This window comes from Hesperophylax consimilis, chromosome 24 (assembly GCF_061612785.1).
Source record: "Hesperophylax consimilis isolate HC1 chromosome 24, BYU_Hcon_1.0, whole genome shotgun sequence".
Lineage (NCBI taxonomy): Eukaryota > Metazoa > Arthropoda > Insecta > Trichoptera > Limnephilidae > Hesperophylax > Hesperophylax consimilis.
This window is the reverse complement of record NC_142859.1, coordinates 15,793,020-15,811,103: the sequence shown is the minus strand read 5'-3', so window position 1 is coordinate 15,811,103 and position 18,084 is coordinate 15,793,020. Positions and strand designations below refer to the sequence as shown.

The window sequence follows — 18,084 nt, the reverse complement described above, 5'->3', positions numbered from 1 at the left end:
TCTTGTAAAAATATATTAATTCCTAGAGAAAATACTGACGAAAAATGAGATTTTGAATTCATTGTTAGCGCAATATAAACGTTGATTACTATGATTTATATTTACCTACACATACATAAAACATTTATGTTACTAAAAAAACATCACTTTCACGGAATTCTGATTAAATTCATGCGGTAACATTTAATTAAACAATAATATGTCTGAAATAACCTCAATTTTTCAAGACAGGAATTTCATGTGTCAGTTTGCTGAAATGCAACATTTATTGTTCTTTTGGAGCCCAGTAAAGATATTTTTCATTAGTACTGACTCAAATCTAAACTTAGTCTTAATACAACACTGTGTAACGGGTTTTGAAGTGATTTTTTTTAGTAAGGCTGAGTATGATTATTATTGGGTGTAAAGTTTAATTCAATATACCTACACGATAAACAAACAAAAAAACAAAATAGAAATCAATGTATTTTTGGAGCTGTTTTAGAAACGACTACTGACCTCCTGAATTTTTTAAATTTTAATTAGGTGGGTTATAGCTCTATCGATAAACCACTTTGTGTTCCAACACCTATGCTTGACTCGCAGTTGAATGGATCTAGTTTGATTCTTATAGCAGATATGTACCAACATACAGCGCCCTTGAGGTGATTTTGACCCAAACCGGCGCTATACAAGTCATCCAACTATTATTCTTTATTATTATTATACTCTCATTTCACAGTAAATTATGCTCAGTGCAAGGTTTAATCTCTTGTCCAAGTTAAGTTGCTTAACTGCAGTTGCTGTATCAAGAGTTGATACAGTTGAGTTGGTGTTTATCAATGCTGATTTCTTGCCGTATCAACTGTTGTTACAATAGCATACAAAAAGTTAAAAAATAACTTATCACAACAATTGAAAAATCTCATTATCTTAAATCATTTTTCGTATATATAGTAATTGGTACTTTATTTGAAGTTTGTTGATAAATTTAAATATTCGTTATTCATTGAACAATCATAATAAAGTCAATAAGTATATATTTGTAGTTTCAAAGTGTAAACATTAATAAATGTCAACAATATAATATGTTTATTTTTCTTTGGTTTACCCAATAAAGGCATGATATGCATATATGTTTCAAGAAAATGAAATAACTTTTTTCTATATTAAAAATATGTAATGTTATTCATGTATCATTTTTTTGGAACATCATTATCTCTTCTTAGTAACACAATAAGGACGGGTTGTTTCGGAGAATTTGAACAATTCATCAAATTTCAACGTTCATTTTCGGGTTCTGTGAAAGACCTATTCAAGTTCTGTCATTGTATCATTATAGGCTAGTTGCTTGAGAAAACTGAAATAAAAACAGAACTTGAAAAAATCTTTCACAGAACTTGAAAATGAACGTTGAAATTTGATGAATTGTTCAAATTCTCCGAAACAACCCGTCCTAAGAGATACATTTTTAAGATACCTCCATTGATCTTACACACATCAATGCAACTAATAGTTCTGTGAACAGTACACCTCAAATCCAAAAAAGTATGATTCTAATTTTCTCTTGTTAAAAATCATCAAACTCAAAATTTCCTGAATGCTTAGTTACAAACCATTTGTTTTAAGTATCATTAAAAAAAATCAAATAAGGAATTACACAATTTGTCCAAAAATATGTCATGTTCTCAATTCTTTTTTCAAACTTTCTTCAAGCAGGCAGGTACCATAATATTGGAAAAAAATGCGAAGAATGTCCAAATAAACACAAGATTTTACAGATTTCTCATTTGAAAAAATAATATTTACTGAACCATTAAAATGCCCAAAACCGTTGAGTTATTACAATAGGACTTCAATCACATTTAATAACATACGCTATGTCTCGGGGTGAGATTTGGCAGCCTCCACAAGTGTTCTCTACTGGCTGTGGTCCTTCGCCATTCACCTCCAACCCTCAATCCATAAATAAACCACTCACTAGATCGATATCTTCGGACTTTTTGTATAAAAAAAAGGTCCTAAAAACCATAGATATGCCAATATATAGACAGTACAATTCTCATTCAGACCCTACTTATTATTCTATACACCAATGAAAAACTCTGAAAGATATATGTAGTTAGCCAACAATATGACGTCACACGGTTCCAATTTTCAATAAGAGTTAAACCACCCTGCCTCAATCCTTCCCGTTCGCTACAATACTCTTGCGTGCTATCATTCTACCTATTTTTTCATTGTACCGTCAGCTGGCATTCTTTGCACAAGTCCAGCCCTAAATATACAGAAGATGTGGGAGATACTCTCAGTATCACCATGCTGAATGACAACCATTCAAAATGGAAATGGAAATGGCTTTAGCCATGTTTGGTGACCAGATCTGAATTGACAGGTACTTATGAATCTTTTTCTTCCTATCTCCTTATCTTCCCCACTCTTTTCATCCTAACAAGAAACCTTAATTTGGGATGCCATATTCCCACTGCTTCCACACAGTTGACACTCGTGCGCAGTATTCATATTAAAAAAAATGTTACAATTATTTCATTTGCATTTGGATTCCTTAACTCTTTGCACGCGGCCGTATCAACTGTTGTTACGGCAAAAAGTCCACACTCACACGCGGCTGTATCAACAGTTGATACGGAAACTTTGAATGCCGATATTCCAGCGGTCTTTTGACATAAATTTATTTCCCGCTCGCTTGAACATTCGTAGAACTATCACGATGCTGACATCTACAAGAATTTCTCGAAAATAAAATTGTATTTCATTAAAAAACATCGATAATCAAGTGAGCCTCTTTGCGCCTTCGAGTGCTATAGTTTACAATTTTGTCAACGGATGGCGTTAGTCCAATTTTGTTATTATATTACGTGACATAAAATTGAAGTGTTCAGTTTTCATAACTAAAAATGATAAGTGCTCATGGTGTCCCACTTGTGTCTATCAACGCAGTGGCCTAAGTACACACACGCCGAGTGAATGGCGGGACCACATTCAAAAGATACGGTACGTCTTTGTATGAAATTTTATGTTTTTGTTTTTATAAACATCTAAGAGTGTTGACACACGAGGATTTGTTTTCATATTGTGGAGAATTATCTATTCTGTCTATATAGTCCAATAAATCATGCCAGAATTCTATAATTTGACATTTAATTGCGTGCATAGGTATTTGAAAATATGTACCGCGTACGGGTATAGATAAAACGGAGCAAATTAATGCGTTCAAAAGGTTAAAATAACATAAATGATACAAGAAACATTGTTTATACAATTTTATTTGAATACACGAATAAGTAGGTTATTGTAGGTATAGTAACGGGAGTCTCAGAATTTTTTCATTCTGATCGATATTGCCCTATGATCTGGACTTTTTTTGCTCCAGAAATGCCAAATAAGATTGGCTACAAGCACAACACATGTAACAAAGTACTCGTTAGCTACTCTTCACAATTTATTCCCTGAAAGAGTAATAGTGCCGAGGAGACATCAACTGACTTTTTCCCATGGGGTTACTGTTTTTAACCCATTACCACCCAACTGGAATGTTTTCTAGAGCAGTGCTCCAGCGAGTTGTTAAAAAATTTAGTTCCAGGCTAAACGAGTGAAGAAGTGGATTGTGCTAATGGTTGTTTTGCTTAAATAAAAATTCAAAAACTGCTCTGTAATTTAGCAGTAATTAAAATGAGTTTGAACTATTATGGTGTTTTATTAAGGACGGGTTGTTTCGGAGAATTTGAACAATTCATCAAATTTCAACGTTCATTTACGGGTTTTGTGAAAGTCCTACTCAAACTCTGTTATTATATTATTATAGGCTAGTTGCTTGACAGAACTGAAATAAAAACATAACTTAAAAATATCTTTCACAGAACTTGAAAATTAACTTTGAAAATTGAAGAATTGTTCAAGTTCTCCGAAACAACCCGTCCTAAGTATCAACATTATTTATTTGTCAAGCACCAAATATAATATACTGTATAGTCCCTGTATGTATATGTTCGGATTACAGAAATCTTTAAGAAACATCAGTATTTTAGGAACATTTGAGAGTTTGATGTTTTCAAGGATCTTGTACAACTCTTCACCTTCAAGTTTATTTAAAATTACACTTTTTTCTTGAATGGTTAGCATGTGTTTTTCATCCACTCACCCCGCCCTCGTCACCCGATGGTTCGTATTACTGAAGGTTTGTTAGTGGGTTCAGATTGCCGAGACTATACTGTAGTAGTACTGAAGAAAATCTTTTTAATTATTATTTCCACTCGCTGTACATAATTACTATCTGTAACATTACATGATCATATATCTCTTTTTAGGAACTATCCTCGTACAAAGTTGGCTTGTGCAAAGTGACAGAACTTAGTGTAAGGCGTGTAGATTTACCTGCTAAATCTATTAAATAATTAGGTTAATTATGCTGAATTTTATTTTATTAAAAGCTATAACTAATGTTTTATAATGCATATTATTTACATGGTCATTATTTAATGATTAACAATATGTGATGTTAGTTGGACAATATTTTGCCTGCAATCAACCTATTTTATATTTATATATTATAATAAACTCTGATTAACCTTTCAGCAGCGATCATCTCAGTATTTGACACGGCAAGAAATTTTTACGCAACAGTTTTGGTTGCCGACAATACTCAGCATTTGAGATAGTTATCCCGCCCAAAAGGTTAATATCAGAAGGTTCTTAACAACTAACCAATGCTGGATAGTTGCAAACTTGTTGAACGGCATCGAACACAAGCGGGGCTCCACAAGTGAACTTGTATGCTTTCCACGAAGAGCCCATCCAAACACACTGGTAGAAGATCGCACAGTTGTTGGGATCACGAATGTACCCTGCTTTTGTGCAGATACTGTTGCTATCAGTTGTGGGTGAGCCGGGAGAAGCTGTAGTGGTGGTGGTTGTGGCTGCAGTTGGGGCTTTGGTCGTTGTGGTTGATGTTGTCGTTGTTGTAACACCGGGAGCAGTGGTAGATCCACTTTCGACTGTCCTGCCGATAGCCTTGTTGATGGTCCTCAGGTATGCAAACTTTTCTGTGTGGCAGATGCCCCTGAAGTCGTCGGTTTCGATGCTCCAGACCATGACACCGGCCAGCCCCCTGGACATGGCGTATTCTGCCTTTAATCTGAGGGACTTGTGGTTGTCGTAGCTGATCCAGTCTTTTCCACTCGACGTGTACGGTACCTCCGCCGTCGCATCCCATTTTTCTGGCCATGATTGCGTCATCTGCTTCTCGCAAAGCTAGAAAAGAAAATATATGGTGTTAAAAGTAATTCTGCGGTCATGAGAAACAGTAACGTAAGTGATTTTTAATATTCAGTGTAGTAGATACTCTCTGCTATCGTGATAGACCACCATTCAAAATCTAATGCTTTTTTTAAAATGTTAATACCGCACAAGAGTCCCAACTGCTGCAAACCATCTGAAGCCAGTGAGACTATCGCATCCCAATTGGGTTATGTTGTGAGGCTGAAGATTCCCCTGTACGGGAAAGATACGGGGAAAATGGAGAAGATCGGGAAGTACTTCGCTATTCAGATCTGGTCACCAAACAACCATTTCCATCAAAGTTTCAATTTTGAATGGTGGTCTTACAACAGGGCGATACTGATAGTATCTTCCACTCTGGAACGTGCAGCAAATATATCTTACACTGTTTACATTATTCAATTGTGAAAAAACACAAAACAATCAAATAAAATTTACTGGCACACGTTGGAATTTGAATCCACGACCCTCGGCTTGCTAGTCGAGAGTCTTATCACTCGACCATGGAGGCCGTCAATATGGTTTTAGCCGTGTTTAGCCGAGGCACTACCCAATACTCCTTTCCCATCTGCTTCCACACCCTTCAGCCTCACAACGTACTCCAATAGGGACTTTTATGCAGTATTAAAAAGAATTATGATAAAAAATAATCCATTTTATTTGTCAAAAATATAGTAAATCTTACAAAAAAAAAAGATGTAGGCTAGATCAGCTGGTGGAAGAGCGGCATAAAAATTAACAAGTTAGATTAAATACGTAGTAATTAGTATTGAATTCAATGTGCTTTTGAGAAATAAGGTAAGTACCTGCTATTAAAAAAAATTTATACATTTCTTTATTCATCCTTAGCGCGGGAAATTTAAGAGCATTGTAAAATGTTATATAATCATTTTATTAATGGCTGTCACTTAGACGCACATATCCCATGAAATGGGGCAAGTTCATACCCCGTAGACGCACTTCCCCTTACTGACTGCCTACATTTCACAGCTACGAATGACCTGAATTTCTCCTACTACCGTCATTTTAAGTGGAAAATTTTGCTTGTGCAATGGTGGAGGACTTAGGTGCTAGCAGAGGATGGAATACGCACCGCCTGAGTGAGAACCCGACGCATTTGTTCACTTGATTACTGATCTGAATAAATTGAAGATTAAAAAAATATTGTTTTTAATTAAACTATGTAACTAACCTTCTTAGATAATAATAATAACAGGTTGTTAATACAGAATAAATTAGAAATAAGTACTAATTGATAAATCTTCGTTAATGATATTTCAAAGAAATCGCAAATGAATCACCGAACCAATCAAAATAGTTTCTTATCTAACACGGAATGTTTGATGTACTTACAAAGTTATCTCAAGTGCTTCTGCTTTTGTATTTTATGATTTTAAACGTCAACATATATCAGATCAAAAAATATATAATATCAACACACAGCAAGTAACACACCTAATAGTAGATACTTGTTGTTCTAAAGCTAAAGATAAATCATCATTATTATTATTTATTGGATAATTTGTATAGCGCCGCTTTTGTGAGATATCACCTCAGGGGCACTTTACAGGTATCAGCAGGTATTACAAAAATAGAGTGAAGTTAAGTTAAGTAAAATGAAGTATAGGAACAGGTGACATGAAGATAGAAGATGGAGACTCTCCAGCACGAGGTTCGTCATCCGTCCAGGTATGTGTCTGCTGCTAATAAAGCGCTGACACACTATCCTCTCACAGATACCAGACCTTGGCAGCACCGCTGTGATGTTCTACGAACATAGAAGGTTTCCTTCTTTTGTTGGAGGCTTTTAAAAACTGATGGATTGATTTTTTCTGTTTAAATAATCGTTCCCTAGCTGTAGATACTGCAAGGGCGTAGCTATAGTATTCACTGGAGGTGTTAAGTGTGCGTAGGACAACATTTTTAATGTTAATATTTACACAATATTTTATTTCGCATAATTACCAATCAAATAGTAGGTACTCCATTTCAACTAATTTGCAAAGGAAATTGGGTTACAAAAAAGTGTAAAAATTGCCGGATGTGGAAAATGCATTTAAATAGCTTTGTCCTTCAAATTCGTTATTTATTTATGAAAAACATTAGAAATTAACGAAAAAAAATTGTACGTACCTAGCTACAAATTAGGTACACCTGGATATAGCAATGACAAATTAGTCAAATTACACAAAAGTTTCCATCAATAATATAATGATTTCTAAAAAAAAATGATTTGATGGATTCTTTCGTAATCTAAATGGTTTTCAAAGTAATGCATGATTTAATCAACACCGTAAGTTTTCTAGTTTCAGGGTATTTCAGCCCTAATGAATGCGGATGGAATGAAATATTGATAGAAATATTATCTGCTGTTACTGACAAATATAACAGAATTGGATCGAAAATCTCAGAATAATTAATAATACTTGATGTTTTTTTTTGCTATTTAATAGCATGATTTTCAATTTCCTGCAATGAAAATATTTTTTTCTTTTTTTACGAAACTAAGGTTTATCGCTCAAGTGCTTAGATATTTACAGATATATCTTTGAAACTTTACCGCAAACATGGAGCGATAGATTGGATACTCTCAGTATTGCCCTGGTTAAATACGAAATGACTTGAGTCGCATTTGGTGATCAGATCTGAACAGTCAGGTACTGCGCAGTCTAGGTCTTCCCCATCTCCTTCCTTCAGCCTCACAACATACCCAAATAATTGCAGTTGCCACCGGATATTGCGACTTATCAACTTTTGGACTGGTATGTATGTGGGTGTCCGGAAAACAAGCGCAAAACTATTGAATCTACTTCACATTTGGAGTACATTTTGTTTTCGAGTAAATCAAGTCCGAAGTTTAAATTTTGAAAATATATATTTTTTTAACTATTTTATATTGTTATTCTTGCAATTTTTAACAAGAAAATAATATTAAACAATCGTGTTTATCACAAAGAATAATAGGAGTAAGAAAGGAGGTCTTTACCTTGTGAACTTTTTTGCTAATTGGGAGTTACCATGTTGGTCTTGACAGTTCTGTGGGTACTAGAGTTTATAGAAGTACATCTAGTATTGTTTGACAAAACGAACGGTATCAAAAAAATATGGATTCAGATGATTGGGGCTAATAATTTATACTGTTTTTAAATAAATTATTATGAGGGGCGACAAATATAAACGATATGCAATAACGAAGAAAATAACACCAATAAACAAAATACACTTGAGGCCCCTAGAAACAAAGACGGAAGTGTCCACTTTGTTAAATTGTTGGCAATCTAAAAAAAACGTTTAATCAGTCCGTTATTCATCAATATGCAAGGAAATTTTAATAATATAATAGTAATCCGGTTTAAGAATACTATTTTAAATCATCCATGTATCTAAATGCCCCAGTTTCTTTAAAAAATGAATTTTTTTGATGGACACTTCCGTTTTTGTTTCAATCATTTTGACCATTTTGGACACTTGCTGTTTTGTTTCACAGACAGTTGGAAACTGCCGGTTTTGATGTAAATGACAATTTCAAAGATGTTGCAGTCAATGTAAGAAAACAATATTTTTAGGAAGATTTTTTTTATTGAAAAAGTTGGAATTGAGTTCCTCTTGAAGATATTATTGAAAGTTGATAGGTCACTTCTATCTTAGAAATTTTCATAAATTCTGGATGACAGAAAATAGATTTAAAAAAAGGTAAAATAGATTTAATAAAAGGTAAAAATAGATTTAAAGAAAAGTTAACTAAATTATAAAATAATACAAAAATTAACTAAATCATTAATAAGTCTGACACGATTTCTGCCGATTCCTCATTACATTCTATGTGAACATAATCATCTTCTTCTTCTTGAGGTACAAGCGAAGTAGTTGGACATAATTTCGAGCAGAAATTCAATTCGGGAATATTTCTCCAGTCACCGCCAAAGTGGATATTTAGCAGTTGCAGTAGCCTTGCAAAAAAAATTGTGAACAAATTCAGATAAATCTAAAAATGTCATATTTTGACATTTGCCTACAACATGATGGCAGTTTACCTTTTTTTCTTGGCGATGTTTGCCTTCCATTTATGCGTTTGTTTGACACGTTTTCTCACTGATTCCGGTGGCAATATATCGGGGAAAGTTTCCATTTTTGGAATATTTGACGTCCACTAACAATAAATGGTTATTTCCACAAAAAATAACAACTTTTCACTACACGATTCACTGACGCTTCCGCACGAGTTTGTATGAATTCAAGTACGGCCGCCATTATGAATAAAGGATCCTGATTGGCTATTTGAAAAACTGCCGCTTTTGTTTCGGAAGGAGGTGGACACTGCCGTATTTGTTACAACAACAAAACTTTAAAGCCAAAATACAATGGTTTAATGACAATTATATTAAAAACAGATATATTCTCGAGATAGAATGAACCTTTCTCTATAAAACTGCATATTCAACTCATTTTTGACGTTTGGTGGACACTTCCGTCTTTGTTTCTAGGGGCCTCACTTGCTTTTGGCCTTCTATTTTTCAAATATTCTTGCTTCTTTAGAAGGTGTTGTGTTCCCACAAACAGTTATCCAACTAGTCGTGGGAGGAGATTATAAATAATTGGTTCTTTGTGATAAATCAGGGATTTATTAATACTTCGCGTATTACAATGGTGACTAGATAGTCGACCTAACTAGAAGCTGGCTAATTGAGATCTGAGAACAGTAAGTTTGTCTGGGAGCATTTTCACTGGCCCTGGCGACTACTGGCCACTAGCTGCCATCTTACGGACTTCCACCCAAGCTCTATGCACAGCCCTCTATAAGTGCATCTGTGAAGCTCTTACTTCCCAACAGAAGGTAAAGCAAATTAGGTAGGAACCGGATTGTTTGAATAACAATAAAAGGGTTTCAATATTAAACATCAGCTGTCTAGTGTTAGTAAAAAAAACGCAAATTGAGGCATTCAGAATCTTAAGCAGCGATAAGTGTCTTTCCACTCCCCCACCTCCTTAAAGTTTATAGAAGATTTTTCTTACCTCATTCAATCCAATCATCCCGTTCTCATAAGAGTACTGTCCAGCGATTCCCGCTCCGGAAGAAGGTGCTCCCACGGAGGTATCAGCCTGGTTGGTGAGACTGAATGTTCTTCCGTAGAGCGGCAGTCCCATGATGAGTTTGTCCTTGGGCGCGCCGTTGTCCAGCCAGTAGCTTATGGCCGTCACGACGTCGAATGAATCGGCGGCGGCGACGCCTGTCTCGTACTGACGCAGGTTCGCATTGTGGCCGGTGTTCTTGTCCCAGGCGCCGTGGAGGTCGTATGTCATGACGTGGATGAAGTCGAGGTACCTGTAAAGAATAGTGATGATTTTTTTCTTAACAAATTGAATATTTTTCAAATTTAGCCATGTAATAAGAATAACGCAAGAAATGACTGTGGGCAAAATTCTACGATGTCAGGCGATTGTAATTGAGACGGAGTGGTGGGCTATTGGACTAAACAGATAATTTGTTCCCATTCAAATTTGTTTGAATGAACTTCAAATTTTCTTTTAATTACAAAATAATTATAATATTTATTTTAAATTTCTTTTTTTTTACAATAAAAGACATAAATTTGTTTTAGACCACTTTAATTTTAATTGTACTCTACCGGTTTAGGCTGGCCGCATACATACGTTTTCCGTATTCGATTTCCGAATTCGTTTTCCGTATTCAGAATTTCGTGTGAGACTAGCGCAAACGTTCGTTTTTCTTCATTCGGAATGTATAAACGTCAGTACCAGTGTTGCCAACAAGGGCGATATATTGCCATTTAGGCTACTCAGAGCGAGAATCGGCGCCGAAAAAATCTAAAAGGCGACTGGTCGCCAATTAAACTACTTCAAAAACATCAATTTTAAACATGTCCCGAAATTCTCTAGCCACCCCCCCCCCCCATGAAATTTTTCTGGGGACAAATTTTATATTTTCTTGAAATTCTCTAGACACCCCCCTCCATGAATTTTTTTTATTTTCTGGGGACAAATTTTATTTTTTTGAAATTCTCTAGTCACCCCCCCCCCCCACGAAATTTTTATTTTAATTTAAATTACGTAAAAACATCAATTTTAAACATGTCCCACCTAATAGCAAATTCGGCTACTTTACGCTACCTTATGTATGAGAAACGGCGATATTAGGTCAAGATCCGTTGGCAACACTGAATTACTGAACGGAAATTTCCGAACGTTTGCGTCGGCAAAAACAAAGTGTATGCAAGAGCTGCGTTCCACATGACGTCATTAGGTTTTTTTCCATTCGGTTTCTCCGAACGCGCCGGCTCGCATTCGGAACGTGCGTAAGGAATTTATTCCGTTCGGAATTAAAACGAACGTGTGCGGCAGTAAATGTATTTTCTACTGATTCCGTGCATTCGGATGTCCGAATACGGAAAACGAATTCGGAAATCAAATACGGAAAACGTATGTATGCGGCCAGCCTTAGGAAGCACCCTTACTTCGTCAGGAAAATATTAAAACTAACCTATGATACAAAATATTGACAGATAATATACACAAAAAATATAATTCAGGTGTTTGAGTGGGAGGAGGAGAAAAACATTAAAACGCCACTGGCTAATAAAATACGGCTAGACTTATGTAATTTCTGCTCACTTATCTACCTAACATTTTGACATTTTAAATTTCAATATTGTAAAACAAAACTTGCCAAAATTTAATTTATTTTGTAAAGTTCAACAAGTTTGCCTTTGAAATAAAATAGGTACCTATTATAAACACAAAAGAGGAATTCACGGAACTCAATTATACCTTGTTATGCTGTGTATACACTTGCGAGCCGAATCACGAATCATTGGAAAGGAACGAACCAACACAAGTCGTGGTTCGACACGCAATTGTAGGTGTATCCAGCAAAAGGATAACGCGATTGCTCTTTTTAAGGAAATAACAATGAGATAAATTTTTTAACAATAATTCTTAATAAAACCATCCGAATAAAAGTAATTAATTAAAATTGCTACGGGCGTAGGTACTGTACAGTGTATACAGTTTCCGCGGATACTAGTATACAGGGTGTATCGGCACGTACCCGACAAACTTTAACCAGCTATTCCTTAGCATATTTGGAGTAAAAAATCTTATGTGCACTTTGCTATCCGGTAACGTTTTTTTTTAATAAAAAATTTACTATTCATATTTTCACCACATGTCACCACTGTTTTATCCTTTGTCAAAGTTTGAAAACCCATCTGGCAATATTTTATTCGAATTCCGTTGAATAATGTACGTGTGTACCTATATTGGCGCGCCTTTACAATCACAACGAAATGGCACGGCACCATTCGTCTCATTTTAAAATATTATTATTTAGTGTGTGCGAAAGAGCGAAGACGCTTTTCGACATACTTGCTTATAACAGCTGTTGAACACGAAAAGCAATGCCAATGACAGTGATGGAGTGTGGAAATTTTTATTTTTTTTGTTTTTAATTGAAAAAAAAATGCTACCGGACAGCAGAGTGCCCATAACATTTTTTACTCCGAATGTGCTAAGGAATAGCTGGTTAAAGTTTGTCGGGTTAGTGCCGATACACCCTGTATAGTAGACAATTCCTGACCCGGTACAAATCTCAAGTGCGCCCCGCTGTTGAGTTTGTCAGCCACCCCAAAATACCTGAAAATTCATTGACTCTGTGCAGATACAAGTGGTCCGTTTGATAGATTCTTAACAAACGGATTGCAATATTTAGAAAGCAGGCATCAGTTAGGTACGGTGTCCTTGTTCTACCGGTATTGCAATGGAAGATATCCCGAGGAACTAGCGTCATTGATCCCTTCGGAACCGGTATATAGTTTTCAGTATAACACTTTTATCCGTGAAAATCGAAAATCGTTATTGTACTAATTTCGACAGATACATATTTATGTACGTAGCTATGTAAATTACGTTGCTAGCTGAAAATAGTACGGTATTCCATGACGAGAAGTCGTGAATATTTTATGACAACTAGAGAAAGCTTATCTAGGTCTATAAACTACTTTTTTGTTAATAGTAACGAAGTAATCTTGTGACTGATTCATGGATGTACGTACCTATAAATAACAGTACCAAGAACTAATAATCTGTCATAAAACGGTTCATTAGCCTTTGCAGAAGGCGAATTTTTATTTTTATCATGATTTTGTTATCATACTATATATCTACCTTATCATCGGTGTGTAAATTTACGATATCGGTATTTCTACTTAGATCTATGACAAACATGAAACTCATTCAAAGTGACAATAATATATTTATATAATTTGCATGCGGTCAGAAGAGGATTACGGACGCCATGTTTTGTGTTCGACTCTCAAACGAAAATTTGAAACAGGAAAATCAGAAAAAGATTCGGTCGCTTGAAATTGAACCCAAGACCTCAGCCTTGCCAGGACTTTGCTCTACCACTGAGCTAATTCGAACCTATCCCCTTCGGTCATATTTAAATGTATCATTCATCGACTAAGAACTACCAACATCATCTCACGTTTTTAACGCAAATTTTTATTGGCTGATATCTTTATGTACGATCGCAAGATTCTTCATAAACTATATGCCATCAAATAATGTCTTGGAAAAATATATCTTTGACTTTTCTAAAAGTCCAGGATGAATATATAAATATTTTTTAATGACTTAATGAGTAAAACCTCATATTGTAATATTAAATCATTGAGGACAATATTAGCGAATCTCAAACCAATATATTTGAATGGAACAATCACAAAAAGATTTGGTCGCATGGAGGAATTAAACCTAGGACCTCAGCTGCTCTACAATGGAGCTTATTCGACCCTATCCCAGCATCAAAATAAAAATACGTTTATATTTTCACTTGGCTTTTTTATACGATTTTTGTATTTTTTTATAATAAAAAAGCCATACAAACGGTAAAAGATGATACGCGAAATATTATTCTCAAGGATATTTACATATTATGTCCATTCATGAACTTTGAAAAAGTCCGTTAAAGTCCGAATAATTCCAGTATAATAACAAGCGGCCGTTAGAGCCGTGTTGGGGCATTTTCACAAAAATTTGTCCCATTTTACCATCCTTTTTAACATGTTTGTACTTTATAATTTTTCACCAACACCAGATAACTAGAAGTCGGTATGTGTAAGGATAAAATATGGGATTTGCAAGGTGCTTTTATCAGTGGAAGGGTGTGCATGGACAAGATCTTCTCATTGCGGACGCTCACTGAAAAAAAACCAGAAATTTTTCTGTGCCTTTGTAGATCTACAAAAAGCATATGACCGAGTCGACAGGAAAAAGCCATGGAAGGTGTTGTCCAAGTATGGAGTGAATACGAATCTGACTCAGGCAATTGCGTCTCTGTATGAGGGAAGCGTTGCATGTGTTAAGGTAAACGGTGGTTTTACGGGGTGTTTTGATATCACAAAAGGTGTTAAACAAGGCTTTGTAATGTCACCGTGGTTATTAAACCCATACATGGATAATTGTATGCAAGAATTGAAAGAGGTGGGATTGGGCGCGAATTTGAATAATCTGAAAGTATGTTACCTGTTGTATGCTGATGATCTGCAATCTTTCGTATCTAGGATGAACGAAATATGTATGAATAATGAGTTAATGATGAATGTATGTAAGTCTAAAGTAATGGTGTTTGAAAGAGAGAGTACGAAAACAGTGTGCAATGTAGTTGTGAATGATGAATACTTGGAGCAATAGTATGAGTATAAGTATGTTTAGGAGAGATGGGAAGGCTGACAGAGATATTGAAAGAAGGGTAAATGCAGGTAACTCCATTAATGGAGGACTGAACAAAGTTGACGCTAACAACAAATTGTCCAAAGAAGCGAAGTTAGCAGTCCACAATGGAGTGCTGGTACCTACCCTGATGTATGGAAGTGAGGCATGGAACTGGCAGAGAAAGGATGAAAGTAAAACCATGTATGATCGTCTGAGGAATGTGGAGATCCGCAAAGAGGGCAAGGCTGATGTAAGCGTAATGAGTAAGATTAATAAAGGGACGCTTAGATGATTTGGGCATTTAGAGTGAATGAGCGAAGAAAGGAGTGTAAAGAGGATATATGATGCAAATGCGAATGGTAGTAGAAGTCGGGGACGCCCGAGGAAGACATGGCACGATCAAGTGAATCAGATAATCGAGTCGGGCCATGTCAAGAGTCAGAATAATAGATGAGTATGTATGAGACGATTTATGAATGTGAATGAGGCAAGAAGTGTGTGCCAAGAACGAGTTGTTTGGCGGTCCGTCCTCTCTACCTACCCTTGCGGGGAAACGGTGTGATGGTTAGTTAGTTAGTTTGGTATTTTTTACAGTGCAGAAATTCTGGGACTAACTACCATAACATATACCCATCATTGCCCAGAGTAAATACTGATGTAGGGTAATAACGTGCATTCTTCAGTGGACATCTACAATTTATCACTTAATAAATACAAAATATTGTTGCTGGGGTAGTTCAGTTATATAAAATAATATTGAATTAAAAAAAGTTAAGAATATATGACCAACCAATATTCTATGGCACGTAATTATTAAAAACCCAATAAAAATCGAGGTATATTCCTCGAAGAGATAATACTGATGTTGTGTAGTGAAGAATTTAATGTATTAATGATTCCGCAATCATTTTTCAGTATCAGTATTTATATACTCTCAGTGTCGCCCTGGTGATAGTCAACCAAGTAAAGTAGCTTTAAATAGCTTTATCCGTATTTGGTGACCAGATCTGAATATCCAGATGTTTCCCATATTTTTTTTTCCATTTTCACGCACTTCAGTCTAGCCCAACACACCCCATTTAGGGATGCCACTGGCTTAGGGCAGTTGGAAATATATGCCAGATATATATAGGGTTCCCATTATATAATTTGTAATTTTTCAAAAAAAAAAATCTTTTTTACGCTCAACTGAGCTCGATTTAAAAAACCTAATTAAATAATAAAAACCAAAAAATAATTATTAATGGTTCGTATATTTTGCACTGCCATCTTTAATATTCATGGTAGTGTCGTCACCGACTGCAAAGTTGAGCTGATCATTAAATAAGTCAATTTGTAAATTAGATAGGTATCAATAAGCGGTACTCAACAAAGATAAATAGTGGCTTAAAATATTAAAGGATTATAATATCAACATTACATCGGCTAACTAATTATACACGGTGTCCAGAAACTAGTGGCACAAGCGGAAAATTGTTGAATCTCCATTACAATTGGATTCGATTTCGTAATATAACTTTTTTGATTTGAGTTTTCGTTTTCGAGTAAATCGATTCGGAAGCTGAATTTTTTTAGCTTAAAATATGAAAAAAATCTAATCTAATATTAAATATTTTAACAAAAAATGTCAATAATACCATTCTGAGACAAGATGTGTGCTATTTTCTTTCTTCAAATCTTATACAGTTCATTTCGAGACGCTATAGTTTTTGAGCAAGTATTTAATAATGTTTTTATTATTTCTGCAGTGTTAACCATGCCAATAAAAATGCATAGACACACTGTATAAAGCTCAGAAAACTTTAATAAAAGTAATACTCAAAGTACCTATATTAACACCCACTTCAACCATATTCAAAAAATTCCCAGGGTAAAGATTCAAAAATGATATTCAAAACAAATAAATACTTTCCTTTACAAGAACCTAAACACATTTAAAACTTCATAAATTTCTCGCAATACTAGAACAAGACATGTACACCAACTACTAATACCAAAAACCAACACATTCTTTGGACAAAAACACTACAGATTCCAGGCTATAAAACTATACAATTCACTTCCAACACATTATAAAACATTTAATCTTACAGAATACAAAAAACTCATATGGAACTGGCTACAATCATTTTAAATATTTAATTTTGTTATATTTTAATTTTTATTGTTTCTCTATGTAACTAATCTCCACTGTATTGTTAACTATTATATAACTTTACAATTGAAAAAGTCCTCCACAACACAGGTGAACTCCTAGCGTGGAGGACAATGTACACCTTTGTATTACTAATTTATTTAAGAATAAATAAAAAAAAAACTCAAATAAATAAATTTGTCATTCTGAGATAATTGGAATCAAGGTTTCAATCCTGGAAAAGAAATAAGGAATGCATGTGGTATTGTGAACATTCTAATTTTTTCAAGTTAGTTTTGAGATGTGTTTTGAGCAGCTAATTTTTTCAATATTTCAACATTATTAAATCAAAACCGCAATTTTTTGACGTGTTGTAGTACTTACATTAGGATGTGAGTTGTTAATTGCTTTTTTTAAATGAGTCGAAGCAAAGAACCGGCTCCAGAAGGGTTTTAACACACATGCTCAGATCGCAAAAGTTTTTTGAATTTCAATATCGCTTTTACCACTAGTTTCAGGATACCGTGTAGGTATTGCTTGTTTGAATATCCAGGCCATTGCCACTTTAATAAAGTTTAAGTACGGAACAAGTGTAATTTATAATGGATACAAATAACATTCATTGTAACGATGTTGATATAGGCATAAATAAGATAAATAGTTCTAAGATAATGAGCTTATAGTTTATCCGTCTTTAAATAATCATCGACGAATAATAATATTAATCATGCTAAATACTTCCCGAATTATCGCCTTTCCAACAAATATTGCATTGCAATATTGCAATAAAAAATCTGTTAGTTTTACAAAATAAAAATTAAATATAATAACATTTAAAAATAGATATTTGTAGGTTTTTACCAACTATGTAACTCCTAGGCCTCAGATATGCTAAGAAAGGGAAATAAAACCAATACTGCTAACTTAATCAATCCGCACAA

At 34.8% G+C, this 18,084-nt stretch overlaps 1 protein-coding gene across 1 annotated transcript in view; it reads right to left on the bottom strand.

Moving 5' to 3' along the window:
• Positions 1-3,975: 3,975 nt before the first annotated feature.
• The window catches only part of LOC149411982 (chitinase-3-like protein 1), a 92,033-nt gene continuing 77,924 nt past the window's right edge, over positions 3,976-18,084 (bottom strand). Inside the window, exons 5-6 of the mRNA XM_089646488.1 lie at positions 10,291-10,600; positions 3,976-5,250 (exon numbers count right to left, since the gene is read on the bottom strand). Coding sequence (XP_089502614.1) covers positions 4,693-5,250; positions 10,291-10,600 — 868 coding nt within the window. The 3' untranslated portion in view covers positions 3,976-4,692. The remainder of the gene's footprint in view (positions 5,251-10,290; positions 10,601-18,084) is intronic.